Below are 19,897 nucleotides of genomic sequence, written 5' to 3' on the forward strand. Positions count from 1 at the left end.
AGGATTAACCCTTCAGCGACTGCGCATTTTTACTGTAGAAAAGAAAACAAGAATCGTATCTCTAGATAATTACATCTACTCTTAGATACTTTGTAACGTAACTTTATTTATTATTAATACAATTTGTAGCACCAAATAAGTAGCGTTATGCTGCTTGTTGGGATTTATAATCTGATGGAACGACTCAGTTGCTTTAAAATGTTTTATTAAGGTGGGTCTACACTAGATGTTATATAACAAGGTTATATAACTTTTTAGAAAATAGAAGGAAGAGATGTTATACACATGTCTCCTCCAAAAATGCTTTATACAGTACGTCGTTGACCATTGTAAAGATAGGTCCTCGCTGCATGTCATGTAACAAAGTTACATAACTTTTTAGAAAACATAAAGGAGACATATGTATAACATCTCTCTCTCCTGTTTTCTAAAAAGTTCTATGACTTTGTTATATGATATGCAACAGAAGCATAAAAAATTGTGGAAGCTCATAAGACATACGGAGCCCATCGCTGAGGGATTAAAACGACCCTTTTTATCGTTCCAATGTGTTCCCTCTGGCAACCAGTAGAACGGAGCCACGTTGGATAGCCCCAGATGACCCCTGACCCACCAGGCAGCAGGGACTTATTATCGCGGCCAATTACCGGATTGCGAGTTAATTAACAAGCAGCACGGACCAGCGAGCGAACGCACGCACGACTCATTTTCGAAAATCGCGATTCTTACAGGTGCCCGTCCCTCGCGGCGAGAAAGTCCCCCTTTGCCTTGTTACGATTTTATTAACGCCTCTGCTTCCGGCATCGTGCGCCAGGATTTTTGCATATAATGAGCAACAGGAGTTCGCACCTAGGGCATGAGTAGCAGATAAGACAGGGGAGGAGATAAGCGGGACAAATTAGCGAGAGGATTGTACTGCGTGATTCGAAAGAGGAGGGGTTGAGGATTTTAATTAACTGGCTGGGAATGGGAAGAGAATTTTGGATACTTTTATTTTAATGAGGAGTGGCTTGAGTGTCTGAGAGGATTCGTGAGGTTTAGAGGTTCTGGATTTTTGAGGATTAAGATTTTCGATTTTTTGGAGTGTTTGAGGAATTTTAAAACTGTACAGGAAGTGAAGAAGTAAGGAAAATAAATATTGTGTAAGTAGTTTTCAGAGTTAACTATGTGTGAAGAAAACTATGAATCTCTGTGAGTTTAATTGTACGGGAACTAAGACCTCCTCAGGGAGTGATGAAGATAGTAGGAGTTTACAAGGAGTAATTACTGTACAGCTGATTCGAGTAAAATGATAGGGGCAATTAAAAAGATTACTCAGAACAGAAATAGAAGTATGCACCTTCCTAAGATCAAGATCAAGATCCCCTGGGCAGCTCAAAAACACAAAACACAGAAACGAAATAAATAAAACTTAGAAACTGCAATTATCTAATCCTGCAATGCAACATACTCCACTTAAGATACTCTCAAGCACAACCACAAAATAACAAGTTAATTTAGATAACAGTTCCCATTAACTCTCACTGCACACTGCATAAACTGCATAAAAAAAGAATTCACCTTCTCATCATCCATTTCATCTCAATCACTCCAAACACCCTAAGACTACAGGTCTCTTCAGAACTTACTAAAAAAATAATTCTCACTCATCCTTAAAATCCTTCATACCAAAACTACCTCTGAATAGCTCTGTTACCCAAACCAATAAAAGGCACGCAGGTCCAGAACGAGTCTCTGCCGCGAGATTCGTAGCCAGTCACCTTCGGCGAGCAGCATCAAACGCACGAAAGCGCGGATGAAAATTAATGAAACCACAATTGGTGTTAATGGCAGTGGGTTCCCTCGTGCTCTTGGTGCCCAGCAGTCAGGCAACAACTTCTGCATCCTCGTTATGGCGATGGGTTTCGGGGGCTCGTGTATGAATAAAACTGTACGAGGAAAGCACTGCTAACACTCATTAGAGGATTCCCAGTTAAACTAATCACCCTATACGCACATGCTAGGGCCCATTTGGATTTGTTTCAGCTACGACACGATCCAGATACGAATCCCCAGCGCGATCGAACCGCTGGAACAGCTTTCTATTTATAATCAGCCTGGACCCGCGCGTGGTCGCCTCGAAACGCCACGGAACGCTTCGCTCGATGTTAATTCACCGATTGCCAGGGTATCGCGATGGGATCTTGTCTTTGCGCTTACCTAGGCCTTGACGTTCCGTGTAATTACATCGCGAATGTATATACGAATGTAATACTCCTGGGGCGAGGCTCGTTCGCGATGCTTGCGGCGGCTGACGGGAGACAAGTGGTCGTCAGCCGGTGACAGTGTTGTTGCTTGCGCCGGGTGGGCCTGAAATATGATTACGTCCTTGCCGCGCTGGGCTCTGTCGGTTTGGAGTGACGCACCTGGGAAATTGTCAGTTTCGAGATGTGTGGAATAGATAATTGGGGATGAGACGTTTTCGAATTGAGAGTGTTTCTGCTTAGAGGTGCCATTTATAGGCAACTTTTTGCTAAAAGGTATTAGAATTCTAATTTTTAGAGACTAGAGATTAATTCTTTAATCTAGAATGTCTGAATAATATTCTCGAAATAAAGCAGCATATTCCACAGCAAACTCTGCTAAAATTCTACTCTAACAGGTTCCCCACATCCTCCCGCGCCAGCCTTGAAACTTCAACCTAATCTAGAGACCACGAAGCCATCAATCACCCAAATTCCCTCGAACCACAATTAAGCTCGCTCTCCCACTCGTGCTTCCTCCGTCTGGCTATCGCTGGAGACTGTCCCTTGTACTGATAAGGCTATGGTGAGCGTGGAAGTCGTCGATGACGCTGACGCGGCGTCAGGAACGGTGTCAAAGGCTCCTCGCGACTTGCGTTTCGTTATATCTGCTCGGGGCGTTGGCTGCGCCCAGCGTTGCGGATTCAAAGACGACGTAATTGCATCTCGTGCGCAATATACGCTACTTACGTATCTCTTAATTAATTCGTGCCTCGCCCCGCCCAGTAATTATTTCCATATCGCCAGACACGTACCCCTGTGACCCTCCTCGGGGTGGCTGCGTCGCCTCGACGACGAGGACGCCGTCGCTGAGGACCAAGTCGACAGCGACGGCAGCCGACGACCGCCGTTCGAATCTCTGGCTTGAAAATCCCTTTGACTGCTTGATAACGCGCTGAGGAACTGTGGGTTATTTAACCTAGTTCGTTTTTTAATGTTGGGAGATTAGAACTATGGTATTCAAGTAGGTGAAATGAGTGGGAGGAGTATTTTTTGGGGGTAGTTTGGTTTGTTTTGTTAAATTTTGTAAGAATAAAATTTCTGTGCTACTTGGGTCTTTTTATTTTGTAAAATTTCATGTTTGAAAGTGGTAATAAACGTTAGGTCTTTTTTTAAATTATTAATAATTTAATACTTATGTTTAATACTGTGTAACAGTAGTAATACTGTGAATTATGTACTTTGTCCAGAATTTGTAATTTCAGCGCACTGTTAAAGGGAGATATGGATACATTAACCTCGGTAGTTTTAATGTCAATGAAAACTGAAGTATTCGGTGCAGTGGAAGTTCCATAAATTGGCTTAACACCCGAATTCAAAGCTGAAATGTCCTTTTGATGTCCAATTTCCAGAACTTCGTCAGACTCCAATTAAATCATGCTTTGAGAGAGACTTTTAGTTTCACTGTACTGTTACTATCAATACAGTGTACCTGGTAATCGAAATCCAAAATGAGGGAAAATGATTCAAGAGTACATATTCAATATTTGATTAATCAAGTTTCTACCATGCGTAATAAAATGTCTACTATGTGTAGATTCTGAGAGTCGCTAACAAAAAAGAAGGTAGCTGAACCAAGCCTCCAATATTTCCAAAATGCTCGACACCTCGATTAATTTCAACCACCTTTGGTTAATTTCAATTAACATTGAAGAAGACTAGAAACTGGCATGTGTCACGATGCGGTGTGTCTTGAAGCCATCGCTAGAGAATCAGGGACACGCTGCACCGTGGGGAATATCGAGCATTTCCAACCTCAGCCACCATACGCTCTCTTGCTCTCATCCTCTTCTCTTTTTATTCGTAATTAATTACGCGGCAACGAGATACACCGCTGGGAAACGACTAAAAATGCTTATCGCCGCGAGACAATTATACCTCACGAGCGTGAACGGTATTTATGGGGTTCCATATCGACCATGGCGCTCGCTAATCGGCCAAGTAGGTATTATTAGCCTTAATGATTTCGTTTTACGATGGTGATGACCATTTTGAAGACGATCACGATCTCCCTGGATTTTTTAGGTAAATGTTAGATTCTTGAGGGATAGATTTTTATTTTTAATTCCTGAAGGATATTTTTTAATGAATTTATTATTTTAGAGTGAACTATGTACTTTTACTAGTATAATGAAGTATGAAGGCCTAATAATAATTGATGAAAATAAAATTAATTTTAATTTTTCAGCTCTCTTGCTTTCCATAATTTTAATATTTCATTATGAGCTAGGCATTGTTTCTTTCATTACACGATTTACTATTTTATGATAATATTTTTACAGTCTATTATTGGGGCTCTTATAATTTCCTTTGTGTTTCTTACACACTAACATCTATTGTTACTATGTGTACAAAAAGCCTCCGTTCCTTCATGTTAATAAATTAAAAAAACGAGAAGTTAAAAATTCTATCATTTAACCTGACTCATTTCAAACAGCAATTTTAACGTCAAAAATTCAGAATCCACCAAATGTTCTTCCAAGACCTCTGACCCAAGAACCACGCCACTTATCTCGCCACATTGATAAAAGAAAGCGAATCACTAGAGGCGTCCGAAAAATATTCAAGATGTCGTGCATGCTAACCTCGTTTATTCATGGAATACAAGATATCGATCAGGTTTCCCAACTCCAATATTTACATATTATACATACTCAAGTATACAAGATCAGTCATCTAAAAATCGCTCTTTTGTTAGGACCGATCGGGGGCGCGATCGAGAAGCCATATCTACGGGGTCGCCTAGTATCACAATCAATTGAATTCACGTCACATTCCGTCGGCCACACCTTGCTCGAGGAACGTTAAACGCTCTCTGGTGTGCAATGTAATATTTACATTTCAATTACGCTAATACCGTCACCCAGGGGGGTAGCTGCCGATCGCGTATCGCGATCAACGAAGCGATCCTCTCGTTCGCTCCGTGCCCGAGGAACCGGAAGCTCGATCGTCCTATACGATCGAGAGGAACGACGATGACGTACACCTTGCGCCATTCCACCAGCGCGCTGCCAAATTTCATTTGCCTGTCGCTGGATGATCGACGATCGCTGCGTATATGCAAATGCTTCCTGAAATAAACGACGCTCGTTCAGTACGGAGTATAAAACGAGGAGAAATTACGTTTCTCGACATTTGCTATTACCTTTCCCGTCGTCGACGGTTCCTCCCTCCGATAATGGGCAATGAAAAGAAATAAACAGAAAATTAATCCGTAAAACATTCAGCGGAGCCTGCTTCTATGTACCAGCTACGATGATGCAAAGAACCGAGATGAAGGAACAAAAGAATCGCCTATAGCGGCCGTGGCTCGTGTCCAACAAACGGAAGATTCGAAAATGGTACTGCTATGTCACTGCTGTGTTACTGCTGTGTTACTGCTGTGTTATTGCTGTGTTACTGCTGTGTTACTGCTGTGTCGCTGCGATTAATACAAAGTCTGGTGGACGTGTGTTTGTAGATCTCCTCGATTCTTGGATTGACTTGCTTATGTAACGTCTGCAACTTCGCAGATTCTTCGGTGCTTTATATGGGCCAATCTGGGGCCTTTTTGATGATGACGTTTTTTTTCCTCAGGTTTCATTTTTGGGGTAGAATTTATGGTAGCACTGTGTCTGGTGATGGGAACTGGTTTAATGTGTATTTAGGGCAGTACCAGAGGAAGCAAATTAAGGTTCATTTAGAATGAAAATAGGAGTAGAAAGTAGCTTTGGACTGGGTTGAACCTTGGACTAGATTTCTTCGAAGAGGATGCAATCTAATTTTTTCTGAGAATCTGTTTCAGACTTGTCATTTTGTTTTAATGTGTACTTAGGAGAGTACCAGAGGAAGCAAATTTAGGTTCATTTAGAATAAAAATAGAATTACGAAGTTTAAGAAGTAGCTTTGGACTGTGTTGAACCTTGGATTAGTCTTCCTCGAAGAAGATTCAATCTACTTCTTTTTAGAATATCAGCTTTAAACTTAGTCCTCATGGTCTTCATATAATTCTACACGAATCATGAGTTACCAGTGATACCAAGAACACATCTCCTTGCATCGCTTACTATAATTTGTACCTCCTCCAAGGAAGATTGAATCTGCTACAACCTTTCATCAGCAATCTCTCTGAGACTTAACTCCCTTATCAATAACTCCTCACACTCTTCAACAATAATTACACCTCTATACCCATCACAATATAAACATACATTTCCCAAAGAAACTCGAACCTACAAAAACCCTGCACTTACAAAAACCCTCCCTCAGACCTAATCTCCCTATCACTGAATCCTCACATTCTCCAATAAAAACATCTTCATCCACATTTCCCAATCTCCTCAATCCCACGCTAAAATCGCCCATCACCCCTAAAACAGGGCAAAATATCAACATTCCTCATCCACCATCCTGCTCCATCCTCAATTACTAACAGATCGACTAGGACTTTCCATGGACCCTCGTCTCGCGTTCTCAGCCCTCAGAATCCCACCCTGAGCAATGCCATAATGTTCAAAAGGGTCCTTCCCATAAACAATCGTCTCTTCAACCTTCGCCTTATGCCTAGGCGGAGTGGACGTCCTAGCAGGCGTAGTAGTAGGACTATTCTTAGGACTAGAGACCCTGGTAGAACTAGGACTGTTCTTCGGCGTGCCTTGGGGGTTCGTGGCAGAGCCAGACCTAGGGCCAGCGTTAGGACCAGGCTCCCCAGCGTTCACCACGTTCATCCCCTGCAGGGCGTTGAAGCTCTGCATGACGAGGTGCGAGGCGACGCACATCGTCAGCGGATTCGCCAGGGGGACAGGCCCAGGTTTCTCGTTTCGGCCTCCAGCCAGAGCGTTACTCAATTGATTCTCCACTCGAGCCGCCCCCAGCATTACGGATTGATTTTCTACTCGAGACATTGATTGCCCCGCGGATCGATTCTCCCTCGGCCTCTCGCCCCGTGAGGTCGCCGATTCCGCCTGACTCGGTAATAGCGCCACGGGTGACCTCTCCGCCGACCTGTCTGTCTGCGTGGTCGGCAGCGCCGCGGCCGACTGGCTCCTCTTCGCCTCGCGGCTTCCGTTCAGCACTGGCGAGGTCGCCGCAGGAAACGGGGCAGTTTGGGAGCGGTGCTTGCGCGCGGGGATCTGTGGGCTCCTGGGCAGGCCTCGATCAGAGGACAGCAGACGATTCTGTGGTTCAGAGTTGGAGGAGTCCTCCGAGAGTGAACTGGATTTGAAAAGGCCACTGGAGCTGGGGGTCCTGTCGTCTTGAGGAGTCAGGCCATTGGAACTGTTCACCTGTCCATTTACAGTAGAGACTGGTTTAGAGTCTTCTAAGCTGGGCTCAGGTTTCTGGGGGATCGAAGACGCCAGACCATTGGTTCCATTCACGACAGCGAGGCTGGGGTCGCCATTGGGGAAGCTGGCGAAGCGAGCTACTGTCTCTCGCTCCTCTGCTACTTGAGGAGCGAAAGGGATTTTTCTTTCTGTGGGTTTGATAGACTTTCTCCTAGTCGTGGATCCATTTGCTCTGCTCTTGTGTCTTTTGGTTTCTGGTTTGACGACTGGCCGTGTCTCAGGGAAGTGTCTTCCCTTCATTGAGCTCGGCTCCTCGTCTTCGTCCTCGTATAAACGGATGTCCTCGTTCAGGTCTGACTCGTCTTCTTCGTATTCCTCGACGATCGCGCTAGCCTGGATCCACTGTCTGATTCTGTCTTTCTTCTTCGCTCGATCTACTGTCGTCTCGATCCCATACGTCGTCAGGGTGTGAAGGAGCTGGTTCTTCTCCTCGAGGGAGCTGTGGAAGCTGTACATCGAGGGGCAAAGTTCGTCCCTCTCGTCGGCGCCACCTGTGCAAACGTTGAATCAATGAAGCGGATACGGGAAGGCGTGGGGAGAGACTTTAATTTGGATCGATTGTTACCGTTCAAGGCCTTCTCCGCGCCCAGCTTCGCCAGCCACCTGTCCTCGAGGTATTTGTTTACTTCCAAGACGCTGATGGGCCGCTTCTCTGCCTTCGGGTCCAGCAGGCGTTTGAACATTCTGGGAAGAGAGGTGGGTGGTTAGAGATTGCGGAAATCGAACGCAGAGAGGGAGGAGTTTGATGATGTTAGAGGGTTCAAGAGGTGGAAGAGAAAGTATAGCTGGGGCTCGATTTGATTTGTGATTTTTAGAAATGAGCAGAAGGTGTTTCTCTACAGATTAATTATCTGTTATTTAAGTTTAAGAAATCGAAATTTCATTAACAAACTTTTTGAGGTACTTTATATCAATGTGTTAAAGCAAGAAATTTTAGAAAATAACAATTATTCTACTTTCTACTTCAGATTTCTCAAGTCTAACCATCTCGATACACTTAACGATCCCTGCAGCAATAAACTATTCAACACAGGACGTAGCGTTCATAATCTGACGCTCGCTCCGAAAACAAACTCAAGCTAAAAGAGAAGCATCTCGCGATGTAACAGTTCCCACCCCCCAGAAAATGCAGTCTATAATTGTCCGCGAACCCTCCTGATTATTTTCTCGAGTAGAATCGATCCCGAAATCCATTCTGCTTTTATTAACTTCCTCTGCGCCCTCGTTCATAGATAATCTAACCCTCTGCTTTATTCACTTTCCTCAGGCTGCATGTACTCCAGCTATTAATAACATAACGTATACCTACATCAGACATTTTCATATTTTTGCATGTTACATACGTTCCCTACTTTTTCGCATATTTCAGTTTCTCATAAATCCTAAACCTTCTAAATTTCCTTGTACACGAGGCAAGGGATTGAGCCCCTCTTATTAACCTTCTCTTATTCTTATCAAAGATTCTGATCTGCTGCGAATAACCAAGCGAATTCCACGCAATTTGGTCGCAGGCTGGCGCCAGATGCGAGAAGAGACTGACCTCTGCGCCCGTGAGCTGATCAGCTGAAATAATTTCGGTTTCTTGGCGATGTTCAGCGTCGCGTTGTGCCAGTTTAGATATCTGGTGTACCGTGGATCGTCCAACGCCGCCTTCTGCCACGGCAGGCATCCGGTCAGACAGACAAATAGGACAATGCCGAATTGCCAGACGTCGTGCGACGTGAGCGCTCTGCAAAAACGTGAAACGTAATACGCTAAGATGGCCAGCACGCGAGCTGGCCTTCTCATTCATGCCCGCGGCCCACGGCTACCCGCGAGCCCCTTTGTCACCTTCTCATTGCTAGAGACACTTCAACGTGGGACTTCCTCGTTTCTTTCTTCAGGATCATTGCTTTGAATTCGACTGACTGGGCCGCTCGCCGTCAAGTGTCGGATTAACACTGGCATAATAGTAGCGAGACAGTCGAGGGGAGCGATGCTATTATTTATCTATTATTTATGATTTCTTTTTTGGGAATACTGTGGGCTTTGAGATAGTTGGAGTCATATATCATCTGTATGTGACAAGTTTTAGATAATTGTGAATAATTGTGATGGATAGTGGTAGAGATTTTAGCAGATTTAGAGTGGCATTTGAAGTGATAATTTAAATTGTGAATGTCTTTTGAGACACTTTAACATTGGACGTCTCAGGACGTCTTTTGGACATTTGTAGATTATAGTAGATGGCTTTAAGACGTCTCTGTTCTACATAAAATAGATGATTATTATAGTGATATTAAAAATTAAACAATAAATATCCTCTAGCTAAAGCTGAAGTGTCTAGGAATGAGAAGGTTTCCCTCACCACTAAAAAATTCCTCAGCACACGATCATGATTCCCAGAACCAATCTCAAACAAAAATACAAAATATAAATTTTGGAAAAACGGAGACCTATTAACTGCCACCCCCAAGTGGTCAAACATAGTGCACACTATTTTAATTTTGAATATCAGAAAAAACACGATCCCTCAGCAGAGCTTCGCAGTAATTGCTGGTAATGGTCAATCGTATAATTACTTGTACGTCTCGTCAGTGTCGATCTGCAATACCTCAGGCGGCGAGTATGGCAGCCACTCGTTATGTCGTCGCACCACAGTGTTCGTCCGCCTGGTTTCGCCGAAGTCGCAGAGCTTGATGCGCGAGAAGTCGCTTCTGAACACTAGGATATTGTCCAGCTTGATGTCACGGTGCACCAAATCACGGCTGTGAATGTGATGCACCGCTGCGGCGAGCTGCCTGGCGACCCTCTTCGCGTGCAGCTCGCCTAGACCTGTTTCTGTCACGTTAGACGTCAGGTCCCCTGGAAAATGGACCACAGACCACGGAAGTAATTACCCATCGAGAGGTCAGATTCATATTTCTTTTCGAATGGGTTCTACGAAGGTGAAAATTCTGAAGGAAATTCGAAACTTTTGTGTTCTATGTATTTAAAAATATAGGTATTAAATAGATACAGTATTTTGTGAGTATATTGTTGTCACTGTATTGTGTTATAGTCTGCTATGTAAAAAAGGTAAGAAGAAAATAATTGTACGCCTGTTTTATATTTAATGTGACTACCTTACTTTAATCGAGTCCTCCTATTCTCAATAGTGTCGTAATTGTGACTGTTAAAAGTCTGAATACCTTTGCAATTGTAATTCTCCATTTCGCTTTATCGATATTCTCTAGTTCGCGGTTAGTTAGGAACAAAGAGACATTACAGGGTTAATATCAGCCGTAAAGCATTTGTGAAAGCTCCTAGTGTAATTTTAGCTACTTCTTAATTGGAGCAAGCGATCCAGACTCAAAGCGACACGCGATAAATCAATCCAGACCGTGTAATCGCGTCTCTGTTATATTTGTCGAGTTCTTTGGAAATTGAGTAATTGTGAAAGAAATGTTAATCTTCATGGACTGTATAGAAGAATATGATCGTGACGATAAAAAAATTATAGAACTGATGACTCTTTATCAGAGAAATTTGAGAGTCTATGCACATATATAGAATTGTCTCACCAAAATTCACTGATAACTTCATCTCTGACTAGACAATTTCCAAGACATCACTTGCATCGTAAATAGGTACCTGCTTTGTTAGAGTACCCACTCACACCCACTGTCAAAAGCAATAGTATCAACTTTGTTTATTAAAAACTCACACTATACACACTTCACAATCAAAAATAGCGCAGATATTATAACAGTCTATCGTTTGAAGCCGCTATAGCCAAATTTGACGCATGTAGCACAATTTTTAGCATCCATGACGCAGAAAAGAATCTTTTCAACTCAGATCCCCTAACCAGAAGAAGGTTACCTTTAGCCCAGCACTCTGCCTCACCCTAAAGCCACCCCAAAACCTCGACTCACCGAGTGGAGCATATTCCTGGCTGAAAACGTAGAATCCAGCTGTCTCGAACGCCACATCGTAGGTGGTGATGATGTTCCTGTGCGCGGCCAGGTGCAGACCATAATGAAACTCCCGAAAGAAGTCCGAGATGCCAGTGTACGCCTTGGGCAGCGCCTTGAGGACCATCTCGGTCTGCGTGCTGCGGTGCTCGGTCAGCAGGATCTTGCCGAACCATCCTTCACCAACAATTTGCAGGATGTCGAACTCGTCGATCAGGTTCACCTGTTCCAGGGGAAAGCTGGGCTCAGCAGTGGCCACGGGACCGCGGTGCCCGACGGGGCGCGAGGCGACGCGACGACGGAACAGCTGCATCGCCTCCCTCGAGTCGATTTGGTCGGCGAGACCGCGAGGACGGGCCGACGTGAGGAAACACGATGGCGCGAAGCGTGGCTATTTTTAATTCGACAAGCGACACGTTCCGTTTCTCGGCCACGCATCGACAGATTACGCGGGTGATTTCCTCGCGGCGGCGTCGGGGCGGAAATGCAGCGATCTCGCGGGGCGGCGCGTTTTCGTGGGAGTGGTTCGAGGATTTTAGGAGTCTGGTGGTGGAGAAAACGAGATTTGTGGAGGTGAGGATAGGGTTGGTGGCGTGAGAAGTTATTTGGAGTGATTTTAAGAACAGTAGTGTGTCTGACGTGAGACTTATTCTACTGCCAAAGTGCGCTAGCGTAATCAGATAGACGAAGTCAGTAGAATGCGCGATGAGTAGGACACAGGAGTCAGTTGAACAAGGCTGGAATCAGGGACAGGAAAAAGTTAGGAGAATAAGTCCTTAGTCAGACAGAGATGTCCGTAGAATAAGGTTGGAATCAACAGCAGGAGACAAGCTGCTAGAATAAGTTCTTAGTCAGAAACAGAAATCAGTAGAATAAGACTGCAGTCAATTACAAAAAATAAGCTAGTAGAATAAGTCTTCAGTCAGACACAAAAGTCAGTAGAGTAAGACTAGAGTCAGTTATAGAAGGAAACTAGTAGAATATGTTCTCAGTCAGACACAGAGTTCAGTAGACTAAGGCTGCAGTCAACTACAGGAAAAAATTAGTAGAAGTCCATCGTCAGACACAGAAACCAGTAGAATAAGATCCAGAGTCAGACACAGAAAAAAGCCAGTAGAATATGTTCTCAGTCAGACACAGAAGTCAGTAGAATAAGGCTTGAGTCTAGTACAGTACAAAACTTAGTAGAACAAGTCCTCATCCAGACACAGAAATAAGTAGAATAAGCCCCAAGTCAGACAAATTTCGCGCGAATTTTTGAATGCTTTCTCAGCACTGAATAACTCTGAAACAAGGCCTCAGCCTCTTTAAACACCTCTTCTAATTTCTGCCACCTGTTGTACACCCTGTACAGAGACCTTGCATTATAAAAACACTACGATAGGACAATTTAAAAACTAGCTAAAAAAAGAATTTCAATTTTCTTCAAAAATCCGCCTTCCATCGTCTCCCTCTACAACCCCCGCGATATGTACACACCCATCCTCCGCACGTCCATTATACTCTCCAGCGAAAAACAACGAAAGCCCTCTCCAAACAAATCGAGCCACGCAGAGAGTACCTAAAAATCTCGCGTCCACTAAATCATTCAAAGTCGCGAGCCCAGCGATCAGGCCGTCCCATTTACGTGACACATATCTGTCGCCCCGTGATCGCCTCCCACGCGAAAGCAAAGCGCCAACGCGGCCGAAAGAGCGGCCGCTCCTCGTGACACGGTATTCCCAATTTTCCCAAAGCGTTTCGAAACGCGCCCAGAGGATCACGATTTATCGCCGTTCCTCGACGAACAATGGAACGCACACCATCCACCAGGCCTCTGCTTTATTATATACCACGGACGGGCATCGGCACAGACGCGACTTGCCGAAGTGTTAAAGGTTACAATCGCGTCGCGTATCGTCATAAAGCGGCCGTTCGAGGGAAAGTTGGTGCGCTGCCAGGAGGAGATTGCCCGCGCGTCGGCTCAGATGTAAATGCTGCACGTACGACCACTATTTCTGGATACCGACCACTCGCGGCTGGAAGCTCGGCTGCGAGCTACCGACGTGTTATCTGTCCGCGAATAATTTATCCCGCGGGAAAGTGAAAAAGACGGCTCCACGGGCCGCCGATCGAGGGGGGACGCGTCTCGAGGTTTCTGTGAGTGACTCATCCAGGGGACATGAGCTGGGAAAAATTGAGGGGGGCTTGAATCACTGAGGTGGATTGTTGGATGGTTTCCAAGGTGGGGATTGAATCTTGATTCACTTTGGTTTTGGGCTTCGTGGGAATTTTCGAGGAAAATTATGGTGCAGGGTAATTTAATCGGAGGATTTCTGGGGAATAGAGTCTGCTGAATGTGGAGATATTTCTGTTTAAGAGTGGAGGCAATTTCCACTGATTCCTCAACTGGAATCACGACTACTCTACTAGAAAAAGAACAATTTATAATAGTAATATAATAGTAGTTAAATAGTAATACCAATTTCTCAAGTGATTAACCCCTACAAGTTATTTCACAGACATTTTCAATTACACATTACCTAAATACCTAAACATTATATTGGTGTCTAAATTATAATATATTTTAAAATTGGATATTTCTTAAATAGGACACTACAAATACTGTAACTCCAGCATATTAGTTAAAAATGAAAAATCTCGTCTATGAAACCCCTTCAAAATTTCTCACACATTCAGCTGAAGAATTCTCGATTAAATCTCACTAGGGCAGTTCACTAATTAACGAATTTACGACTCCCAGATCGTGCCAATAGTTTCATCGAATTACGCAGAAAAGAATTACGTGGAAGAACCCGAAGAACCATTGGAGGATCGGCGTGCAGGGGAATAAAGGGTTGGCCGTGTCACGGTGGAAGTTCGATTCCCAATTGAGTTACCTTTTCGAGCTCGAACTCTCGTATCCTGTGAATGGAGCCGCCGATGGCCTTCTTCATTAAGCTCATTCTGACGGACGGTCGTCGATCGTGCGCCACGGGCTCGAACGGAAGCCAAAAGTTGGGAACGCGTTTAACAATACGTCGTGGTTCACGCAGAGATCACATTCTGTCATTTCGTGGTCACCTCTTGGCTATCACGTTGGGAGTTTCAAGCAGCCATCCGGTCTTCTTTATAATAGACTCCGATTCGACTGTCCTGAAAATTGCAGAGACTGAAATTGAGACTTGAAATTGATTCTATTTTCTTCTAACGAGAATTTTTAATTTTATTTTATTTTATATCTCAGTTATTTATTCAGAAATGAAGGAGTAAATCTTAGTATAGAAAGATCAGGGTACAATGACTCCTTTTATCGATGTCCCTGCAAATGTCTGAGAGAGTACGTACCTACAAGAGATCAATGGACCAAACTAGAATTTAAATTCCAGAAACCTTGAATCAATATTTCAGGATTCAAATATAACACCATTTACACGTGCAATCCACTATAAATAAAATATTCCACACTAGAGACAGAAACCTAACCCACTCAGAATACGAAAACGACAGTCCCGACTCTATTACCCCTAACATAAAAAATTCACAAAACTACCCCGGATCAATTAATTCCCCTAATTCCACAAACTTCACCCGAGTAAAATTAGCAACTCGAAGTCATCTCGCAGCCGCTAAATTCCCTCATGAATCATATCTCCTATCCCACAAAACCCCTCTCTTAAACCCTCCGCGGAATGTCTCCAACTTTTCCGCAGGCATAAAAGAAAAGTAGTACATCGTTCGCGTCACCTTCCGCCGAAACTTGCGAAAGTGGATTAAAGCATTTGCCAAGGCGCAAGATTCGCGATATAGCTCGCGCGGGAGCGTCAAAGGCCAGGATGGAGCATGCTCGCAGATTAATTTTTGAAAAGGTTAGAGCTAGAATCGCCCGACGAAAATGAGGGGCGGAGGGCGCGGAATTAAACCGTTCGACGGTGGCGCAGGGGGTGGGACACGAAGTTTGCCGAAAGCCACTTAAACCGCGATCACGTGCGCGCGGTTCCACAAAGCGAGAGCAGTAAGTTTCAGATAATGCGCCCTTTGTGCCCGCGCGGCGGGGCTAACGACGCGTTTCCATGGGCCTACGTGGCCGAAAGTGGCGCGAGCATTCCGTGAATGAAGGGAAAAAAAGGTTTCGTGAATGACGCCTTGCCAGAGGGTGGAGGGTGCCACTCCTCGTCGTCGAAGGAGAAAGACACTCGTGTGTCGCGGTATTATGCCGCGTTCACGCTGAAAATCGCGAGCTTGTGGCGAACAGATTGCTAGGTGTGCTCACTGATACTGGGGATTGTGAGCAGCGAATAGGGGACGCTGTTTGCTGAGGAGGCGGTATGTCAAAGACCTGAGGTCAGAGTATATCTAGGCAGATATCTAGAGTATTCCCTCGATATAAGTTACCTGATACAGTCACAGTATTCTGAAATTATTCAAAATAAACGAGTTTAGTTTAGTTATGTAGTAACACTATGCTGGGCTAGCGATATATATATAAAATAAGTTAATCTGGGTGAGGTGGCCCTCAATAAAAGTTTATTAGTGAACTTATACCGAGTAATTGGTTATATCGAAATACTGAAGAATTTCTTAGCTCTTATATACATGGTATGGTGATACTCGAGTTCTCGAAAATCTGTGAATAATTTTTAGATCAATTTATACAATTTAGAATCTAGATTCTAGGATCAGTACCTGAACAGTTCACAAGTAGTTCTAGTCAGTGCACTGTCACCTTACAAATCCCAGTGAAAAGAATCACGAAGGTCTGGTGTTACAGGAAGTTCTCCTTCACAGAATGAAAGATACATGAAGTGGGGGTTATCGATAGGTGGATGGGAAAGGGGAGCGAGTCAAAGCGCGAGGAAACATGAAAGATGTGAAAAGTCTTTAGAAAACGCGCGATCTTTGAGAAGCGAACGGAAATAGAATATTTAGAGGCTACCTTTTCCGGGTATTTTTAGTATCGTCTACTGAATTCTCTCCACCTTTTTGCTGACTCTAATTAGAACGAGCTGGGGGTTAGGGTTAATTGATTTAACCGTGGAACTGTAGCGAGCTCTTCGAGACCCCTAGGAAATTTCCCATTTCAATTGGGAGAAAAGAATTCACTTAAAATGTCTAATGTTATATCTAATGTCTTTAGCTGTCTGCTGTGAGAGTTTTGTTACTTCTCTGTACGTGATTGTTAATTCAGATGAAAGAGGAAAATGTAAGTTGAGTTAATAATCATTGAGAGATACATCACAATTAATTCTTCTGTCTTTGATAAAATGGGGGATGGAATAATGCTTGTGAAAGTACTTCACTGAATTTGATCACTATTTTCGAAGTACAAAGCCATCTGATAATAATTACGATTTTCATCTTCAGATTACAGTTAATAAAACTTCACTCTATATTATTATTTCAGCATTAATGTCTTCTACTTTTGGAATTGTGGAATCTTTAAACCTTGAAGCTATGAAATCTTCAAATCCTGCAATCTTGAGACCCACAAATCTGGGAATTTTTAAACCCTGAAATTTGGAATCTGTGAATCTTAAATCTTCAGATATTCTAATTTTCAAAGTCTTTTCATTTCTCCCAGTTTCTCAGTTCTGTAATAAACGCAACTAAAACCAGGTACACTTATATTTTAACAATATAAAACTCGCGCCAAATATAAAAGACAACACCATTAAAATTCTCAAAAATCCAATCGCCAACGCAGAATTAATTAATATTTATCAAGATTTCTGGTAACAATCAGAGGAGATCAGAGTTCTTTCGTTGTCGAGGAGGATGGTTGTTATTCTGGAGTGCACGTGCCTAGAGCAAAAATAGCGTCACGGATACCGTGCCGCAACTCATAGTTGTATATTATTCCTCCGAATAAGTTGTTCCTATGTAACACCAATGCAGCTACTATTCCTTCTCTATAGAGCTTAAGCTCGTATTTTCGATCCGCGATAATTGTTGCGCAAGGTGGACAAACGGAAACGCCGCAAACCTCGGCCGGTATACACGAACCCTCTTCATTCGCCAAATTACGACGACTATATCGCTCGTGTATTAACCCAAGTTTCGTCTGCTTTCTCTAATATTTGGCTCGAGTTTGTTCGTCTTAAGAGTCAAGAAGAGGCCAATTAAAAACAGTAAAATGTGTCCATAGACAATTATCTAGGCAAAAAGTAACCAATTTTCATGATAAAACTTAATTTCAACTCACAAACAGAGAAAAATAAAAAAATATTGGTGGAGTATGAGAAACATAAAAGGTAGATACTTAACATAGAAGATGTGAAAACGTTCACTCAATTGCGCAATAAGGGAGATAATAAAAGCCAATGATTCTCAAGATACACTTTCAACTTTTTTTCTAATTAGCTGAGAAAACAGTACAATAGATAAAACTCGAGCATATCAAAATCTCACAAAATAGGATCAGTTTCAAAATTTCTCCTCTCAGGCTGTCTTCAGAAACCCAAGCCAAGCCCGCAAGAAGAAGAATTCAGGAGAGCAATAGATCCATACTTACCAAATAGTATCCCCAAAGCCCCACAAAATTTTCTTCTTCTATTCTCTCTAATCACCAGAGCTCTTTCAATCAATCGCCTCAAAATCTCACGAGAGCACTCTCCACTGCCCACAATCCACCAGAATCTTCTTCAACTTTCGTCCACGCACTCGCGCACTCCGCCTGGCACTTTGTTCCGAGAATTCGCTCGCGCACCCGGGCCACAATTAACCCACGAAAATGTCAGCGCCGTTCGTGTCGCTCCGAGACGCTCCGCTGGATCGCGTGGGAGACTGTGGGGTTGGCAGCCCTGCAGGAGGACTTCCAAGACCGATCACCAAGAGGTCGCGTAACCACGTTCGCTCGGGATTTGTGATTTTACAGCGGCTCTCTCGTGTTCGCTGCACTCTTCGAGTGTCTGCAGTATTTATAAAACACCGACCGGAAAGCGCGACTGGCGAGCTGATTTTGGCGCCGAGCCGGCTTGGCCGCGCGCTGACGCCTCGACGCGGACGTCGTCGTCGTCGACGGAGATCGAAAACGCCGCGAGACTCGCGTGGCTGCGTGCAAAGTCGCCCCTGGTCGCAGTGTTCAGAGTTGCCGCAGAAATTCCCTCCCAGGGCACAGTGGGGGGAAGAACTAATGGGTGGCCTGTTGATATAGGTCTAGGCTCTAGAGTTTATGCAAGATTTAAGGGACAGAATACAGGGTGTCCCAGAAGTGGTGGTACAAGAGAAGAGGGGGTGATTCTGGAGGAAAGAATAAATCGAATATATAGAATAAATTTGAAAATGAAGGATGATATGGAAAATTTTTATTCTACATTTTTCTCTTATTTTTTTCATGTAGAATTATCATCTTTCTGCTTGGACCACCAGTTTTGTGAAACTCTGTATATTAGGACAGCTATTATGTCTTGCCACACCTGATGTGTCCCACTATACCCAAGGAGGGAATTCATGCGGCAACCCTGATCGTGTTTCGCATTTTCGCACGGAACCACGTGGCGGAAAGTGGTCGTGACCATCCTCCCTCCCACCCTTTGTCCACAGGGAAATTTATGCGTCTGCGTTGCGGCACGATGAGGCCTCTGCTTTATGGGAACGATGACTAATTCGCGAGTTATTTTCCAACACCCGTGGAAATAGTGGCTCGAGAGGGAGGGGAGGAATGCTTGGACAGGGGGAGGAATTCTTGAGGACGGGGAGGGGGAGAAAGGGTGTCGCTGTTGGGTGATTATTAATTTTCGGGGGAGTCGTATTCGGGCCGATTGCGTGGCGTTCGTGGAATTTGTCTAGCCCAATTTCGGCGGATGTATAGAGTTATCCGATTTGTCATTGAGTAAGAATACTTTCAGTGTATACAGGATAGAAGTGGTTTAGGAATTTTTGTTGGGAGGGTGGTTGTTGGGGGTAGGCTTCTTGGGGGTGGTGTTTCAGTAGAGGGTGAGACGAGGTGTTTTTATTTACAGATTGAGAGTTTTTGGGGCAAATAGGATGGGTATGAGTAATTAGTAAAGTGATGATTGAAATTCTTGATAAGTGAGAGGTGGGTTTGGACGCTGCAGACATCTTGCGAGGTCTCGCTGAACGCTGAACAGTCTCCTCGCCTTGAGTCACTGTTTCAGTGACTCAGTCGATAATTTGCGCAGCAGTCTGTGGTTTCTAGTTTAACGAGTGAAGAGCAAGTGTGAAGGGAAAAACGAAAGGGGGGAATATCATGAATAAGGTTTCTCAGAAAATTGATTCTAATTTTATTTTAGGCAATTCTACTTATAAAAAGTACTTAAATTCAATTTTTAAAATTTCCACGAAATTTTCCCAAAAGAGTCTCCTACATTTCTCCCTAGAACACCTTCCATAAAAAACTTCTCAAACTCACCTCTTC

General features: G+C 43.8%; 2 protein-coding genes across 3 annotated transcripts; both read right to left on the minus strand.

The window, feature by feature from the left end:
• Nucleotides 1-4,853: 4,853 nt before the first annotated feature.
• LOC143186821 (uncharacterized) lies at nt 4,854-6,524 on the minus strand. The gene is made up of 2 exons (XM_076390611.1): nt 5,428-6,524; nt 4,854-5,353 (listed from the first exon to the last, which is right to left on the minus strand). The coding sequence occupies exons 1-2, from the start codon at nt 5,503-5,505 to the stop codon at nt 5,117-5,119; spliced, it is 315 nt and encodes a 104-aa protein (XP_076246726.1). The 5' UTR covers nt 5,506-6,524; the 3' UTR covers nt 4,854-5,116.
• A 157-nt stretch (nt 6,525-6,681) lies between these two features.
• Nucleotides 6,682-18,438, minus strand: LOC143186820 (uncharacterized). 2 transcript variants are annotated; one of them, XM_076390609.1, is made up of 7 exons: nt 18,032-18,438; nt 14,421-14,676; nt 11,503-11,764; nt 10,168-10,450; nt 9,147-9,335; nt 8,172-8,290; nt 6,682-8,097 (listed from the first exon to the last, which is right to left on the minus strand). In XM_076390609.1, exons 2-7 carry the CDS (start codon nt 14,484-14,486, stop codon nt 6,683-6,685), a joined length of 2,334 nt encoding a protein of 777 aa, XP_076246724.1. In that variant the 5' UTR covers nt 14,487-14,676; nt 18,032-18,438; the 3' UTR covers nt 6,682. The 2 variants fall into 2 exon arrangements, with proteins under 2 accessions (XP_076246724.1, XP_076246725.1); XM_076390610.1 differs by having other exon boundaries at nt 14,421-14,692.
• Between the last annotated feature and the right edge of the window lie 1,459 nt (nt 18,439-19,897).

The sequence above is a fragment of the Calliopsis andreniformis genome, unplaced genomic scaffold (genome assembly GCF_051401765.1).
Source record: "Calliopsis andreniformis isolate RMS-2024a unplaced genomic scaffold, iyCalAndr_principal scaffold0022, whole genome shotgun sequence".
NCBI lineage: Eukaryota > Metazoa > Arthropoda > Insecta > Hymenoptera > Andrenidae > Calliopsis > Calliopsis andreniformis.

What these genes read in the sequence shown, in the direction of transcription:
- LOC143186820 (XM_076390609.1), bottom strand. Translation starts at nt 14,486, where the DNA reads ATGAGCTTAATGAAGAAGGCCATCGGCGGCTCCATTCACAGGATACGA. An exon ending in ATCAGCTCACGGGCGCAGAG is followed by an intron (nt 8,291 to 9,146) that starts GTCAGTCTCTTC and finishes CTCTCTTCCCAG; the next exon opens with AATGTTCAAACGCCTGCTGG. An exon ending in CGCGGAGAAGGCCTTGAACG is followed by an intron (nt 8,098 to 8,171) that starts GTAACAATCGAT and finishes ACGTTTGCACAG; the next exon opens with GTGGCGCCGACGAGAGGGAC.
- LOC143186821 (XM_076390611.1), bottom strand. Translation starts at nt 5,505, where the DNA reads ATGTTTTACGGATTAATTTTCTGTTTATTTCTTTTCATTGCCCATTAT. An exon ending in AACCGTCGACGACGGGAAAG is followed by an intron (nt 5,354 to 5,427) that starts GTAATAGCAAAT and finishes CGTTTATTTCAG; the next exon opens with GAAGCATTTGCATATACGCA.